Below are 17,228 nucleotides of genomic sequence, written 5' to 3' on the forward strand. Positions count from 1 at the left end.
AGTGTAATCTTTATTGGGCTGTTGCTCCTCATTCTGACCACTGGAGGGAGTTATTGCCTACAACTGTGAGTCTGAGTTAACGCAGGCCAACTGTGAGTGCTCGCCAAATGCAAATGAGGCACAGCTGTGCAGAAAGACTGCGAGAGAATGATAGAGGAAGTGTTCATGCACTTGGACCAACAGTCAAGATCAAACTTCTTTATTATCACAGAGGTTACTCACTGCTGTGTGGCCCATTATGTGATGCTAAACATATAGTTAATGGAGATCCTCATCAATAATGGCACATAGTGGAAGCTTCAATGTCAACATTTCTCAAATGGACTCTGACTATGAGTAAGTGTTCTTCCTTTACCTTTAATGTACATACCTTCGAGACTTGGGATCTTAAGTGATTCCTGTATTTAGAAGCGCTATCATGATGTAACTCTTAGTAAGAACAAACATTACAGGAACTGTTTTCCCTTTAATTGACACAAGTCTATCTAAACCTTTTTGGAGATTTTCTAGTTGCAGCTTTGGGAGATATTAGTTAAAATAATCTTTTAATGTAAGACTTCTTGTGTTTTACACTCACATATATCTTAGTTGATAGGACAAATCTCTAAAATCTACAAGAAGGTGGAAAAGTTATCAATCTAAGTTTTGACATGACTCCTGTACTGTATACTGCTGTCTTAACGGTGCTTACAGGAACACCTTTGGGACCCATGCAGGCTCATTGTTTTGTAACGGATTCCTCTCTTTCAGGAACACGGGGGGAGATGACCTTGATCAGGACTCGGATTCCAGCTCCCAGGGTTGGCTCGAAGCCATACATATGGATGTTTTAAGCGAACGCACAGGTTCACAAAACCTTTCTATGCAATGTCTGTTTGCTCTATTGATTCAACAACAAGAACGATTTGCTATTGAATAAAGACAAACTCTTGAATGACTAAAGTTCCTTCAAATGCAAGTTGTTTCAGCCAAACATCCAAGGATAACGTTCTCTGGCCTGATTTCTAATGTATATTTCAGAGACTCAGTCAGCTATGAGCAGCCACATGAGAGATGAGACGGTTGAAAGGTTGCAGAGGAACTCTCTGCAGAGGAACCGCTGGTCAGCTGCTACTCTAAAAGTCCTTTCCTCAATGCCTAGTCGCACTGCTGGTGAGACGAGAAACGTTCCTGTTCTGTCCCAACTGTTTGTTGACAACCAAACTACTGCTTTAAAGAAAATGCCTTGTCCACACAGGGCCACATAGTGCTGCAGTTACTTCCAGGCATGACAGAAACTCATCTCAGATACACAGACGCCAAAATTCCTTGAAAGTTTACGCTCAACCCTCCAGAACAATCCAGGATAACTTTATCCGAGCAGATATAGAGGAAATCAGTGCTGAAGGTGAACAGAAAATGCTAACCTGCTATTGTTGTTTGAATGATGTTATTCTCTCTTTTCATGTAAGGATGACAGTTCTAGGGTTTTGTTTTACAGAGAACAAATTTGAGCAGTTGGTGTCCAACCTCAGAGGCCTCTCAGTGAGTGATCGCATTCGCAAGCTGCGAGCCACAGCGCTCAGCCTAAAAGATAAGATGGAAGTCAGGTACATGTGTCACTGAAACTACCAATGGCATGTAAAATGAACATTTGGAAATAGTTTTATTCAAGTCCTTTGCATATCTTTTCTTAGGCGGCTTGCTTTCAGTGACGTAGCTGAAAGTTCACTCATCAGCAGAAATATTCCGTGCTATAGTAGAATGAAGGTATACTTTTCTAGGGTGAGTACACACTGACTGTGACACGATAAACCCACTTCTGTTAGTGCATACTGGCCTATAAGTCATGCTGTTTTCCCCTCAGATTTGGCGTAGCTGCTGTTTCAGCTGCCTCTCCGTCCTCGCTTCCCTCCAGCTGTGGCATTCACCAATGAAGAGACTGAGCGGACGTTTTGGAACAGGAGTACTCTCGTACTTCTTGTTTCTTCGGACCCTCCTGCTCTTCAACCTCCTCCTCTTTGTCACCAATGGCCTGTTCCTGGTCTTCCCTCAAGCTGTCAACCCTCCCTCTCCTCCTCCTATTGACTCTCATGTCAACACTTTCACTGGTCTTGAGCTTCTAACAGGCACGGTAAGATTAGAGGAGTATGTTATTATAGGCGCGGGGGGGGGGGGGGGGGGGGGGGGGGGGGGTCTAATAGCTAATACAAAAGAAGGAACTGTTCTGATGAGGTGTGAAAAGGCATTCCAAGCTATGTTTTTTATTATTCAAGACTAAGAGTTGTTTATGCATTTGCATAACTTGGGAAATGAATAATAGAGGAAATAGTTTCTAAACTGGTGAACCAGAATTAAAAAGAACACCTGTGTAGGTGTACAGGGGCTGAAACTCTGCCTCTCAGCCTGTTACTAGAATGATCCAAAGTCAGGTGGAGAAAGCATTTTAAAGGCTTCATGACACCTCTTCTGAATCCAATGGGTGAAGTCACTGAGGCTACAACAATGTTTTGTACAATCTATGGAACTTTTATAAGAAAATGACTATTTGCCATATGGGACACACAAATTGCAGTGATGCATTATGACTATTGGGTTCAGATAAAGTGAAAGTGTTTTTTTTATTTTTTTTTATTTCCTGTGTTTCTCTATTTTAGTTGTGCTCTCTCAAGCCAAATCTCCCCCTTTTGTCCCTGGCAGGGTTACCTCTCTCAGAGTTTGATGTTTTACGGCTACTACACCAACACCTCCATGCGCACTTGTCGAACTGCTCACCATGGATCAGCTGCCCTACCAGTCTGTGAAATCGATAAGCCCCAGACAGTACCATACAGAATCCCTACAGCCTACTTCTTAACGATTCCTATCGCCTTCTTCATCATCTGCATCATCCTGGTGTACAGGTTGGACGAGTGAATCTCTTCTGCCTCTCTACTGTATCGAACTCTAACATCTGTGGTGTGTAATTTCATGTCCGAACTGTTTTTAATGCAGCATGTCCAAGTCCTTTGGGCGGAGTTTTGAAGTCCTCAAGTCTAATGGGAATCTAGCTGTTAAAGTTTTCTGCTGCTGGGACTTTAAAGTCAGCAAGAAGACGTCTGTAAGACTGCAGTCGCAGAAAATCAGCACTCAGCTCAAAGTAGGCAAACATTTGAATTCTAAGTGAGTCAAAGGTGATTCTGTAATATATTTTCAACTGGAGATAAGATTTTGGTAACGGTAATAATATTTTTACATTGGAAGTATGAACGAAGCAGCTTCATCATTGATGTGCCTTTGTGGTAGTCCTTTGCGAACACTAATATGACACTGTCTCTATTTGTGTGATGCTGGTCTCACACAGGAAGCCTTTAAGGTGTTTTTCACACCCCCATGTGACTATTTACAGTAGCATTTTAGCATACAAGATGAATGGAGCCTAAAGAAGCCATGATTTTTCTTTTTTGTTGAGATATTTATATCTGCATTCAAATGAACACACTTTTCTTACATTGTGAGGGGCCTTTTAAACTTGCTCAACCATACAAACGTCTTCTCACAGGAGCTGTTGTCTGAGCTGATCAGGGGAGAAAATGAAAAGAGCTGCATGCAGCGATTCTGCCACTTCATGGTGCATGTGGTAGCGTGGATGATATGTCTGGTCAGCGTCACTCTGGGCACCGCGGCAGTCCATTTCCTGTCAGAGGTTAGGGGAAAAATGCACAAAAACACCTGCATCCACACTTGACATCTTTCATGCACATGCAAGCAGCTACAGGGGCATTTTCTTAAGACTTTACCACGGAATAAGCTCCTTCCTACTGAACTTCTCCTTTTTTGTTTCCTGGAAGATGGTTTCACACTGATGATTTTACAAAATTATTATGCATGACAATGATTTAGAACAATTGACTGTGTATGTTCCTGCACTTTAATGTGAAATAATTGTAGATCATCCGTATTGTACAGTATGTATGTGGCTGTGTGTCCATTGGTTGAAGGGCGAGGGCTCAAAACGTTACATGCGAAATTCCATTTAATTGGAGAGGATTCTGGTTGCAGACTCTCCTTTTGTTTTTTGGTCTGTCACTTAAACTTTCTTGACTGTGCGTGCTTTTTTGAATGACATCAATGTTGATAATGCCACCCCACTGACCTTCCCAATAATTATCCTTCACAGAACGGCATTGAGCACAGGTCTTTCAGTGAAACCAAGCTGCTGCTCCTGTCGGCTGTGGTGTCAGGCGTCAACCTGCTGCTCCCCGGCCTCTTCAACCTGTGTGCTTGGATAGAGAAGCATGACTCACCCAGCGTTCGAGTCTATGTCTCCATCTTTAGGTAAATATGAGAATTACAAAAAACCAAGGCCGACAAAGTAATCATCTTAACACTCCTTTGAGGAGGTTTTTTTTTTTGACTGTTCATGAAAAAGATCAATAACCATATGGATGCCAGTTAAACGCCAACAAAAGCAATCAAAATCATCTGAATCATAATTGATATCTATTTAGTGATTTGGATGCCTATAATCACAGCTATACACAGGAAAAAAAACTGTTAGTTTGAACTTAAAAAACTCTGGGATCCCTTCAAATTTTAGGTTGACTGGATTTAAGACGATTAAATACATTTGTCTTTATTTAAAACTACAAAAACGTTGCAGTCCAACAAGGTTCATTCATGGCCAAAGAAATGCGAACCAGGGACCTTTTAGCTGTGAGGCATCAGCTGAATCATAATGTATCATCATAATAATACATTTATGTTTACGTCAACTTAATTGATCGAAGATAATTCTTTTGACAAAACGACTTAATCTTTATAAAATCATTTTTGTAAGTTAGTCAACTTCACAGTAGTTGAGATGATTTAAACACAAAATATTGAGTTAGCATAACATTCACACTCACTTCTCCTCAGGCCCGGTTCTACGAGGGCACAAAGAGATGCATTGCACCCTCAGTTAAATGAGGGCGCAATAAATAATCAATGCTTTCAAATGACAACAATCTAAAGCAGCAGTATAAAACAGCTTTTTTTTTTTTAAAGTACTATGAGGCATACATTTTAATTGAGATGATTTAAATTGGACATTAGAAAGCATAGCTGTATGTATCTAATCATAGGTGAAACTTCCCAAAACTCTGTTATTTACTGAAAAAATAGTAGACATAATATGATGCTCAATGGTATACAGATTTGCTTCAAGTGCTGTATAAGTTTTCAATTGATCAAGAAGCAAACGCATTCTTCAAAGAAATTTTTCAAATCACTAAAGTGCAAATGCACAACGCATTCATACAGCATACTGTAAAAAATAAATAAAAAGATTTAAAAAAATCTTCCAACCTTGAAAAGCCAGAACTTAATAAGACAAAAGCTTAAAAAAAACGTTTTAAATGTTGAAAATGACCTCTTCCAAACTGTCCTGTGTGGATAAGAGTTATGAATCAACATTTAATATTCATTTTATAATGTCATTATGTGTAGTTGTAAAATAGAAAATCTCTTCATTATGTTCTCAGGAACCTGTTGTTAAAGGTCAGTATAGTTGCCGTGTTGTGTTTCCGCTGGCTGGGCAGAATTGCTGTGAAACCAGAAAGTCTTCATTTACAGGTGATTATCCCTCTCATATTTGAACCTGTAATTACAGCTGTCGGGCAACAATAAATTTTGCAACCCAAATGATTATGCTTTGGACACACGTCATGTTTGCTTGTGATCTTATTAGCCCTCATGATGTGATTTTTAACTGATTACTGGACATGTTTGTTGTCCTGCAGTGTTGGGAGAGTTTTGTCGGGCAGGAGCTGTACCGCTTACTCATCATGGACTTTGTCTTCACTGTGCTTTACACATTTTTGGGAGAATTCCTGTGGAGGCAAGTTTTCCCCTACAGATGATGGCAATTAAAAAAAAAAAAAAAAAAAGTCCCTGACTGTTAATCTATATGCCTGCATCTTCTCTCTGTAGGCTGTTTTCTAAGCATGTGCTGAAGAAAAACAGGAAGCCGGTTTTTGACATCGCTCGTAATGTCCTTGAACTTATATACGGACAAACTTTAACTTGGTAATTATGCAAGACTATACTTGGGAAAAAAATAATTAAATGTTTTCAATTCAAAGGAAAGACTGTTTGTCTTCCAGGCTCGGTGTGCTGTTTGCTCCACTCCTTCCAGCGGTCCAGATCATCAAACTGTTTGTTCTCTTTTACATGAAGAAGGTTTGCACATCAGAAGGTTTAGTTTCAACATCCTAAAGTGTGTCTACTCAGATCTTCAATGATACCCTTTATTGTCCTCTTACTTTACCAGAACAGCCTGCTTCTCAACTGTCAGGCCTCCAGAAAGCCCTGGAGGGCTAGTCAGATGACAACGCTGTTCATCTCTCTTTTGTTTTTTCCTTCATTTCTTGGTGCTGCCGTATCTGTCACTTACACAATTTGGACGTGAGTGCGACACATTCTCTATTTATGACAATGATCCTTCCACGTAGTCTCGACTCTGAGAGACATTTCTGAATTCCAAGAATCTCACGCTCTCCATAGGACCCATAATTGCTACTTGCACATACTGTATTTATATTTTTGAACTGCACCTGTACAGTAAACCAAGAGGACTTCTGCCCTTCACTCGCTACAGCTGGTAGAAGTGGATGGCTAAGATGATAAACCCACAATCAAAAGATTACTTCAATAAATGTACAATTTTGATTTGTTTATTTATTCCGAACATGTAACATAACACAATGATGAACACAGAAACAGACAGAAAAATAGATAATAATTACAATCAGTGAAAAGTATAATTACAAAAATACATTTCAATAAAAACTATTATAAATAAATAAAAACTTATTGAATCCCACCCCTCTCCATTGATTCAGCTAACTAGTAAGATATTTTTTGAAAATTATGACCATGTAATATAATACAAGAATTTAATTGTAGAGTTTATACATTTATTTTTTTGATGTCAGGTTATAGAATAAATAAATGACTTACAGCATTTCCCGTGCAAGAAAATGATCGAAAAAATCAAATGAAACTTTCGAGGTGCTATTCGACAAACTTCGTGAAGTATGGACAGCACTGAACTAGCTGCTCCCCTTTCTATCTGGCTTTGTGGGGAATATTCCTTACACAAGTCTGTAGTTAGCTTAGCCTGTGGTCATCGATATTCTCAAAAGTGTATTTTCTTCTATGTCAAACATTCATTCAAAAGATGTTTGTGAGAAACTAGTATGAATGGATTTGAGGGCTATGCACCTTCTAAGTAAAGTTGAGTATTGAAAATAGGCCAATGCAATGTTGATTCTGCTCTTTTATAGGTATCTAGATGCTTAGAATATTTATAAACTGTTACTTCATTTGCCTTGAAGTTCAGTGTTGTGAGTGAAAACGGTGTTCCTGTTAACTACGTTTATGTTCCAAATCCCTCTTGTTGGTCTCAGGACTAAACCCTCGTCAGAATGCGGCCCTTTCAGGAATCTCACCTCCATGTATGAGTTGGGGCAGCTGTGGGCTCAGGAGCTGGAGGACTCCCACCCCATCCTGTCGTGGCTCAGCTGGGCATACAACTCTCTGCTGGAGAACCCACTGGTGTTGTTCCTAGCCACCGGAGTATTCCTGTAAACACAGAACACATACAATGATTTGTGACTTTTGATACTTGAAATCCGTTGATAAACTTTGATTTTCTGTATCTCTCTCTCTCTCTCTCTCTCTCTCTCTCTCTCTCTCTCTTTTCTCAGAATGGTGATATACTTTAAAGCTCAAGTTGTTGACGGCCAAAAAAGAATCATCAGTCGGTTAGAAAAGCAAATTGAAAATGTATGCACATAGTCAAACATTTTATCTAAAGTATTTTTTTGCAGGTATTTTGATCATAAATCAAATTAAAAACAAAGTGTCAACCTGCTACAGCAAAAACATATCAATTGACCATCTATCCTATTGCTGTAAATATTGCTCTTTATAAACTAGTGTGTTGAAATAAATGTTTCTTTGTTCATACACAGGAGGGTAAGGACAAAAAGTTCCTCATCTCCAAATTGCAAGATCTTTGTGAACAGGGCAGTCTGGTTTCCCCTCATTGATAAGGTGAGTAATCACAGAGCTGTTTTTTCTTTGGGTAAAACTTGTTAGCTTCCTCAGTTATTGACCTTAGCCTGTATTTACCTCCTTAATTCTGAGAATACTCTCAGAGAACTCTAAACCCACTGTAGCGTAAAACAAAACAAAAAAAACTAGAAGTCCTAGCTAAGGAGTGATGAAGAAGGGACTATAGGGTTAGATTTTAGGGTTGCATGGACTCGACCTAATCGCTAGGCCATCTGCGCCACTACGTATAAATACTTTTATCTTCGGAGTAGTGAGGTTTGTCCCTTCACCATCCTCAGACAAAAAAAAAAAAAAGACGACATACTACTGATATTTGTCAGTCAATCTGTGGTGTGAACCAGAGGGGATTTAGAAGTGGGTATACCCTATGAAGACTGAATATATACTCTGTATACCTTGGAATACACAACTGGCTGAAAGTGGCACGTCCACCTGTGGACTGATTCACATGCATGTCTCACTTTGCATTGAGGAATAATCATCTGTTCATTAAGAATTTTCTAAACCAAGAATCCTATCTGTAGTCTACTCCTTTTGTTTTCTGTGTGACCTCTTCCTTTTATTTGCGTGTTTATAAACCATGCTGCTAACTCTAGTATTTAATCTAATTCATGTAAATATATGGCTGGGATAGCGCTGTAATTGTTTGATTACTTATCTCTCCATCTTTCCATCATTTTACTCTCCCCTTGAGAAACTCCTAAGCCTCTTAGAAGTCCTGACAGATTTTCATTTTAGGTGCTTTCTTAAGGGCTACGATGCTTTATGAAAAGGATTTATCTTCAGATCTAATCCTAAATCGAAGGTGAATCATTAAAAAAATGTCACAATTCCATCACTTTGAATTTTGTCAGTAGGAGCATCTGTTTGTACGTATAGAAGCTCTGTGAGCTATAATCTGTGTTCCATTCAGAGGTTTGCCTCTTTTGCCTTGCAGCCTAAGGCTGAACAACATTCACAACATGCTGGAGAGATCTGAAGACCTTATATCTTCTGTGACCGAGATCTTCACTTTAATATTGTGTGCTCAATTGCTCGTCAATTCTTCTCAGCATTGTCATTCAAAAATCTACAATGGTTGTACAATATTTAAACATGGAGCTCCTGAACTATGTCAGGGTGTCTGTTTTTGTGTGAAGATATTTTAAATAAGTTTATATGATCTTGAATGTTTGTATTTAAAGACCAAATAAATGTGTGATGGAATGAAGGAACCTTTAAATGTGTTATTTTCCCCCTTATCTGGTAATATTGTTTCCTTAATCTCAAAATTTCCAGGAAAAACATAAATCACACATGCAAGACATGTAGCTAACAACTATACCTATACATACCACTGCTGCCTTGTTACAGTGTCCCCTTAGGACACTTTTTTTAGGGGAATTTTGGACTAAAGGTATTCTTATTTGCTCAACACGCAAGGATAAAGGAAAAACATAGATTTGACTTTGTACAATAGAGCAGATAATTTTCAGAATGATAAAACATGTGCTGGGAATATGATATTGCATCGTCAGTCATCATATCATGTATATACAGATATTATTTTTATATGCTTTATTAATCCCTGAGGGGAAAAAAATTTGCACTCTGTTATTTGAGACATGCTTCTCACACACGGGCCTGAATCAGGACAAGCAGGACCTGGGTACATGCATTAATGGACATATGTCCGAGTGGTGGTGGCTGCTCCCATTAGAGGCGCTTTTTTAATTTTTAGAAGAAATTTAGAAAATTTTATATTTCATGAGAATGAAGTGCAAAAAAATTAGCTGAATTGTTTTAGACCTGTATCCCCTATGATCGACACAAGTGAAAATAATTATTTCCCTTGCTAAATCAGAAACTTAATTCAAAGAACAGCTGAAAACCTGACTGTTTTTTTTCTTCTCAGAATTCCTTTACAAAACAGCCTGCCTGTAAACAGATGCTTGCATGTCTTTGGTATTGTTTTTTCTTTTCTTTTCTTTTTTTAACCTGGCTGAACAAGTTGGGGAACATTACGACCTCTTATTACAACTTTCAAAATATTTTCCAGTAAACTTCTGTAAAACACGATAGTAGGAGGAGATTTTTCTTGTGACGTAACCAACAGGAGGGTACTTATTACTCTGGAGTCGTTCTGCTTGGAGCAACTGGTTTCACTAACGGCTACTCTGGTGAGTAAGAACTTTCTTAAATGTTTGCCTTGACACCCAAAATGTAAGTTTTAAGTTAAAGTTGCACTAGAGATTTGGTCATGGAAGTTGAAGAAGTGAAAAACAATTCTATGCTATATTTTCTGAACTTACTCAAGGGGGGGGGGGTCCTTGAACACTGTTTAGATCTTTAAAATGACCAGGACAGTTGTTTCACTGTCACAGGGTCCCCCATAACTTCTCGTGTAACATTTCATCTCCAAACACTGTTACAGGGACCACATTTTCCTCTTGAGGACAGTTTGTGTAAAGAGTTATGAACATGCACCACAGAATCTGTATTTGTCAAACTTTTACATTTTTCTACCAAAACTCCATAGTGCACATTTAAGTAATGACAAGAAATCATTCATTGCAGTTTCTGCAGCTTATTTATAAATCTCTCATGTTGTCTTTTTCTAAAAATATCATCATCCTTTTGCAGGAAATTAAAGGACTTTCCTCTTTGCTCAAATCAAACCCATAGCGCGTTACCTCCAGATAACATGGAAGTGAAGACGGTATCCAAAAAACGAGTTTGCATCAGTATGCCGAAGAAATACTACGCTGGTCTTGGTGCAAATTATGAATTGGTAAATCACTTTTCTCATTCATAAGGCGCATCACTAAATTAGATCATTCTGACTTAATCTATGTCCATTTAATTAACCAAATGCATGTTCTATCATTCAACACTCGACAGGAACATGGGCTGGTAATAATAGGGCTGAATCCCTATGTGAATGAAGGATATGTGCGAGCTTACTTCAGAGATTGGGGCACGGTTACTGCTTGTAAGGTAAAGACAAGAGAACTGTTACATCTGGTGAAGGATTTTTTTGACTTTTCAAAAACAAATGTATTGAATGAATCTGTTGGATGGATTACAGATTAAGAAGAACACAAACTCAAAGGAGAATAAAGCATTGGCTTATGTGAGGTTTTCTACGGAGGATGAAGCAGACAGAGCCGATTGGGCTGGTCCTCACTACATAGGAGGGGACGTGGACGTGAAACGAGTTGTAAGTCCAAAGGTGAGTGTACGCCTATTTTCTTCTGGTGGGGCTTTTATATTTAAAAAAGAAATACAACTTTTGCATACTGTGTCTGCATCAGCTGACTGTAACGCACCTGTGTTTCAGATGGAGGAGGATGCAGAGGAGGAGGTAGCTGCAGTCACTGCCAATAAGCCCCGCCCACGGCGCTCAATGGGTTTGGGCTACATACTGGAAGATGCTCAGTGGTTGGATGAAGCTCAGCAATAATTAAAGTGATTTCTTACCCAAAAAAAAACCATTAAAAACAAACATACAAACTCAAGTATAATAAGAATGTTCCATCAAAAATCAATTTAACCAGCGTTCATCACCAGCATGTCCATCAGACGACAATTCATCCTCCAATTTTTTCCTGTCTTTTTTTATCTCCCCCTTTTATCTTGCTGGTTTTATGTGTAGGCATATAAAAATGTTGCACTCAATCCTTCTAATCAAGTTAACTTCATAAGAAACCGTTTGACTTGTATAAACCTGCCGTGTGCTACTGTAGAGCAAAATTCTTCTTGAAGCATCCATTGTTTTGTCTGTACTTGCAGATCTTTGATGTAGTTTAGTTTATCTTTGACTTGGTGTTGCTCTTGTTTGAAGCTCTTTGTCCAATCTTCCTGTAAATTGTTGTTTTGTGTGTGACACAGTGTATTAAAAAATACAACACTCCAATAAGGTGTATTCCAATTCTTGAATCGGCATCAATGAGACAGGTGCAGCTTTAATATTCAGTTATCTGTATGATTAATAAATAATTCACAAGGTGTTCTTCATTATGGCAATAATTTGGAAAATTGAGTTGTAAATGGTGAAAAAACTAATGGTTTCAGCTTCAGTTAACCTTGCACTTTAAATCCAGTATTAAATGGAGGTGCTCAGGCTTGCAGGGGCTCTCAGTGAAACAGTTCAATATTGACAGTGACGATAACATGTTGGGGCCCAATGCAAAAATCAATTTAACCAGCGTTCATCACCTGCATGTCCGTCAGTCGACAATTCCTCCTCCAATTTTTTTCTGTCTTTTTTACCTCCTATCAACGGATCATTCCTCTTAATTATTTTTGTTGACTTTCTTCGACAAACTTTGCAACACTTACCGCAGCATCAATAGTGCTGTAAGATGAGGGGCCGGGCCCCTCAGGGAGGTTGTGGCCTCTGATTGCAACCCAAATGTGTACCAAATCACAAGTCTCTAAGGGTACATACTGGAGGCCTAAATGTCGCCTACTGCAAGGGAATTTATATAGAGAGCAAAATCAGGAAAAACCTGGACAAAAATAAGTGACTTAAAAATTAAATTATATTAACATAAACCATGTTTTTTTTTAATTAAAATATTAGGCTGAAGGCTGCAACTATTGAAGGGCTAAACTTTTCCGTTACTGTTGCGCGAGTCTTCGGTGGGCGGCGCTGATGACGTCACAAGAAGAATAGCCAACCACCACGCAAAGCGCCAAGTTTCTGTCACAGCGTCAAAACATGGCGGAGAAGGAGCCTGAAGTTGGATTCAAAAAGGTAAGAAGAATAATATCGCTCCCGATCACTGTTTGCAGTTATTCTCTTACCCACGTGGTGAAATTAAAACGAATGTAACCTCTTTTGAATATTAATATGACCATTTTGCAGTCACGGAGCATTGTTCCTGATTCGTCTGACAGGCGGCTAAACAATAGCCTACTACACATTGCAGAGATATTTTCTGTACATTACATTTACGCCGAATTAAAGAGCTGAACACAGAGATTTAAAGAAGGTGTCATTGTCCTGGGATAAACGCATTTAATTCGCCTCTTCAGTTGAATCCTTTAAAGTGAACTTTTCCAGCTGCAGTTTGGTGCTGTAAAATAACAGGAGCAGGATAAGATAACAATGATAGCCCGTTAATAAAGCCACTGTTAAATTCATGAGTTTGATATTAACTTTAGCTTTTCTGCTCATTTACAGGAAACAGTAGGCAAACTGTTGTCGAGCTTCTTCAAGGAAGACAAAACTAAACGTGAGCTGGATAGTTAATGTTTTATCGACTATCTTCCCTGAAAGTGTCTCCAGTGTTTCATGTTTGATTCTTAATCTCGCTCTCCTACAGTAAGTGGTGACGCTGCACTGCTCGTGGCAGAGATGCTCCGAGTATTTGTTCAAGGTATGGTGTCCTGTTGGGTTCAGTTGGATACAGATTGCCTGATGAACCTGGATTGCACACAACAATAAATGTCCTGTCTCATTTTCAGAGGCTGCAGTGCGATCACAAAAACAAGCTGAAACTGAGGACTGTGACCAAGTAGACATCGAGCACTTTGAGAAGATCCTACCTCAGCTGGTGCGTAGCTCAACTCAGCAGTGGTTTTAATTCAGAAGCCATAAGTTCTAGTTATTTGAGTGATTTTTCTGAAATGTTAGCTTATACTAAAAGTGTTTTGTTTATCATTATTACAAAAAAGTAACCTGTAAATGTCTAATATTGACCTCAGTATTTCATCTCTCATCCAATGCAGCTGCTGGACTTCTAGCACAGTGATGCCACTAGAGGGAGCCAGAGTGTTGCCTTCAATCCTTCTCGGTGCCTGCGTCTCCAAGTGAAGCTTCACTGATGTTTACAATTTCTGTATAACTGCCATTTCATCGACCCTTAAGTGTGTTCTAACATTAAGATTCTCATTCTGTGTTTATTGGAGTAGTTTGATTTTAAGTGGAAAGCGGCGGTGCTGTCCGCACGCCTCCTTGCCACCACCAATAAGGCCCACCTGTGCTTCTCTGCGCAACAACAGGTGCTTCCAGCATGCTTCATGGCGCCCTTCATCAAAGCCTCCTGGAGCAGTTGGAAGCAATTAGAGTAATAAGGGGAGCAGCCAGTCCCTTAGATGATGACAAGTGCCAGGAAAAAAAGGAGTACCCCCTCCGGCCACTTTGAAGTTCCCTTTTGCTGTCCTGCGATGTTTAGTTAGAGGTGGGGGGAAGGGCAAAGGGGACCTCTGGCACAGGGGGAAAGTTGAATGGGAGTGTGCGTGCACGAAGGCGTGCATGTGTTAGCCAAACACGGCCTGAGACCACACGCATAGATATTCTGTTTGAAAGGAAACATAACAAAACACATTGGAACATGGTCCAAGAAGAGCAGGGTGTAATTCTGAAGGTAAATAAACAAAAGAGGCGAGTAGTAGAGGTGCTTTCTCTCCTTTCATCACAGCAGAGGGGGGAAGTTGGGCCTGCAAGGGAGAGGGTAATGTGGGGTTTTCTAACCCGCGTGCCTCTGATGGTTTTCCATCAGTGGTCTATTTCACCAACGTGTCTTCGCTGTGAGTCAGCATAGCTGTAGAACACCTCACTATTTATTTGTGTGGCTCTTGGGTGACTCACTACGCTCGCAAACGCCGCCTAAAACACAGCTGGAAACAACTTAGGCCGAAGTCAAGAGTCCAGGTTTAAAAAAAGGTGCTCAAGGACAGAGCAACTGGAATTTGACCCAGCACCTTTTTAAGTAGGACCCAGCCTGGATTTGTGTTCCCCAGGACTCACTCGCACAGCAGGTTTTTTAGAAGAAGGTGCGTTTTGGTTGAGTGGTGTTTCGTTTAATGATGCTACGAAGAAAACTGGCACAGAAAAAAAAATCTTAGGATGGTAAAGAATTATTGAGTTAGTAATCAAAATAATTCATTTCAGCATGTCCTGCTCTTCTGAGGCACTACATGCAACCAAATGTGTTTTTTTTTTTTTTTTTTGCTAAAAGAGTTAAAATACACCCTTACATTTGACTAACACATCTGCAATAGTTTATGGTTTTGGGAATAGAAGAATGTAATATTTCTGTTGGAGATGAAATGTGTCATCTCCAAATGTCAGTCCTGAAGGATGAAATAAAAATTGTTATTCTGTTGGAGATCTCTGTCTGTTTTTCCCCCCCTAGTATGAGTTGTTGGAAGGACTCTGTACTGGCAAAGTATTACACTACCGTACAACTTTTTCTCCTTATGCATCTTAGTGGAACAAATTACATCTGAAGGCGGTATTATTAAACATACGAAAGCAGTTAGGACAAGAATGAGGAGGGGCATCGAAGAGAGTAATGAGTTAAAGCTTTTCTTGATCATACATTAAAGGCAGGGAGTGTCGACAGCCGGCCCAGACGCTTTGGAGAAGCTCTCGAGTGAGAAGCTTTTCCCAGGAGACAGAGACTGATCCGTCTGTAGCCTTCTGGCTGCTCTTTGCACATGGGAGAAGGCTGTCGATGCTTGAAGTATGATTGAAGCCAATAACAATACAGATCTTATTGATGCTCCACTGACAGCAATGATTGATTGATTATTTGTCAATAAAATGGCTTTAACCTTTATTATTACTGGTTTGATGTTACTGGTTTTAGTTGTGATGCTGTAAAGCCGTCTCCCTTTTTGTAAAGTTTGTATATTTGGTAAGTTAATCACAATGATAATTAAAGCCTAAAGCTGGCCATCATATCTGGGAATACCAGTTCTTAGTAAACTTATCTTTATTCCAATATGAATGGTGTCCGATGACTCTGCAGGAGTCTGATCACGTAGTGATGACTGGTTACGGTGACAATATTAGCGGTTTATGTTACTCTGTGATGGAGTCGTCTGCATTTGTCTAAAGAGTCCCTGTATGGGTATGATAGGATTAAATGTTATTTGACCCCTTAGTTCTCCACCTGTCTGTATTTTTTCCCCTTTATGTTACACAGATTTCCCCGTCTCTCCAGCATTCTGTCATTTCAAAGCTCCTTTCTTCTCAAGCCCAAACATGAGTTCTGCCTCTCAAGTGATAATATATCCATTTCCCCGTCTGTTGGCCTTTCTGAGATTACACTTTAAACATCCAAGCCTGAAAGGACATATGCTACATCAAATTGATAGTTTTAATGGGGCACATGAAGAATACACTTTGAGCACAAATGCATACATAAACATTTATTGTACCACATAAATCCTTTTCGTTGGTGCTGCTGCAAGAGCCGTCTCTCTCTAACAGGATTTTTGAACTGAGTTAAAAAAAAAAAGAGGTTGGAAGTTGGATCCACTGTCATGCAGACACTTATAGAAATCCTGCAAATAAAGGAAATCTTAATCCACAAAGGAAGCCACAGGTGTTATTTTCCATAAGTGGTATGTTTACTTCCATCACTTCAATTACACGTTAGTGAGTACTTCCATAATACATATGTGATGGCGTGCATCTCCTGTCAGATGTTTGTGTGCATGTATGTGCTTGCATGCGTGTGTGCTTGATCTGGGGCTGTGATGCATTAGTGCTCAGGAGGCCCTTGTGGCCCCCTCATGGGCATGGAGCTGTCTAACCATAGAGGAATGCTACAGGGGACGCAGAGCGAGTGCATTCCTCTCAGATGCTCCACACGCAACTCACACACATGAAAAGTTACAAACATTTACAACCCTGTCGAGAACACACAAACAAAACACTGTTGTGGGCATTTGGTGTCCATAAGTTTTACAGACCGCTTGCGTGAGTGCAGAGAATGCAAATACAGCGGCAGCATCCCTGTTGACTGTGTCTGCTGCTGTGACATGCGGGTTGCCTGGAGGCCCCTTGCCTCTCGGGGGCCTGGGGTCCTCAGGCTAAGCTTTGTTAAGGAGCCACGGGGCCCACGCCGGCAATGATTAGAACATACCTGGCAGTTTGAGCCACTTGGGCGCTCCGCTGGGATCACTCCTAACTGGTTGTGGCGCTTGGCTGTTAGTCCGAGGCTGAAGATGGTCTGCTGCTGTGCTCCGTGTATCGGCTGGGGCTTTGGTAGCTGCAGGGGGCGGAAAGGATTCTTCCGGAACCATTGAGGTGGATGATAAGGTCAAAGACCTTGGCATGCAGCTGAAGAGGGAAAAGGGTACAAGAGAGATGTACAATTAGGCCCACAACTGGGCTATTTCTGGATCTCTCTACTACAACCTTAACAGCA

At 40.0% G+C, this 17,228-nt stretch overlaps 3 protein-coding genes across 3 annotated transcripts; all 3 read left to right on the top strand.

The window, feature by feature from the left end:
* Positions 1 to 67: 67 nt before the first annotated feature.
* Positions 68 to 9,289, top strand: tmc6a (transmembrane channel-like 6a). Its single transcript, XM_079366914.1, is given in 21 exon segments — positions 68 to 336; positions 751 to 845; positions 1,021 to 1,152; positions 1,238 to 1,387; positions 1,481 to 1,589; positions 1,677 to 1,772; positions 1,774 to 1,822; positions 1,826 to 2,113; positions 2,680 to 2,882; positions 2,974 to 3,118; positions 3,521 to 3,664; positions 4,139 to 4,296; positions 5,484 to 5,574; positions 5,742 to 5,839; positions 5,932 to 6,027; positions 6,105 to 6,180; positions 6,272 to 6,405; positions 7,410 to 7,586; positions 7,710 to 7,788; positions 7,977 to 8,058; positions 9,017 to 9,289. Coding segments are annotated over 20 exon segments (2,454 nt in total). The 5' UTR covers positions 68 to 280; the 3' UTR covers positions 8,055 to 8,058; positions 9,017 to 9,289.
* Positions 9,290 to 9,667: 378 nt separating this feature from the next.
* Positions 9,668 to 11,523, top strand: LOC306838389 (heterogeneous nuclear ribonucleoprotein A1). Its single transcript, XM_079366551.1, has 5 exons — positions 9,668 to 10,238; positions 10,702 to 10,849; positions 10,960 to 11,055; positions 11,147 to 11,290; positions 11,399 to 11,523. The coding sequence occupies exons 2-5, from the start codon at positions 10,763 to 10,765 to the stop codon at positions 11,519 to 11,521; spliced, it is 450 nt and encodes a 149-aa protein (XP_079222677.1). The 5' UTR covers positions 9,668 to 10,238; positions 10,702 to 10,762; the 3' UTR covers positions 11,522 to 11,523.
* A 1,185-nt stretch (positions 11,524 to 12,708) lies between these two features.
* cenpx (centromere protein X) lies at positions 12,709 to 14,087 on the top strand. The gene is made up of 5 exons (XM_079365365.1): positions 12,709 to 12,817; positions 13,247 to 13,298; positions 13,389 to 13,442; positions 13,531 to 13,619; positions 13,795 to 14,087. Exons 1-5 carry the CDS (start codon positions 12,782 to 12,784, stop codon positions 13,807 to 13,809), a joined length of 246 nt encoding a protein of 81 aa, XP_079221491.1. The 5' UTR covers positions 12,709 to 12,781; the 3' UTR covers positions 13,810 to 14,087.
* Positions 14,088 to 17,228: the final 3,141 nt, after the last annotated feature.

This window comes from Symphodus melops (genome assembly GCF_947650265.1).
Source record: "Symphodus melops genome assembly, chromosome: 17".
Taxonomy (NCBI): domain Eukaryota; kingdom Metazoa; phylum Chordata; class Actinopteri; order Labriformes; family Labridae; genus Symphodus; species Symphodus melops.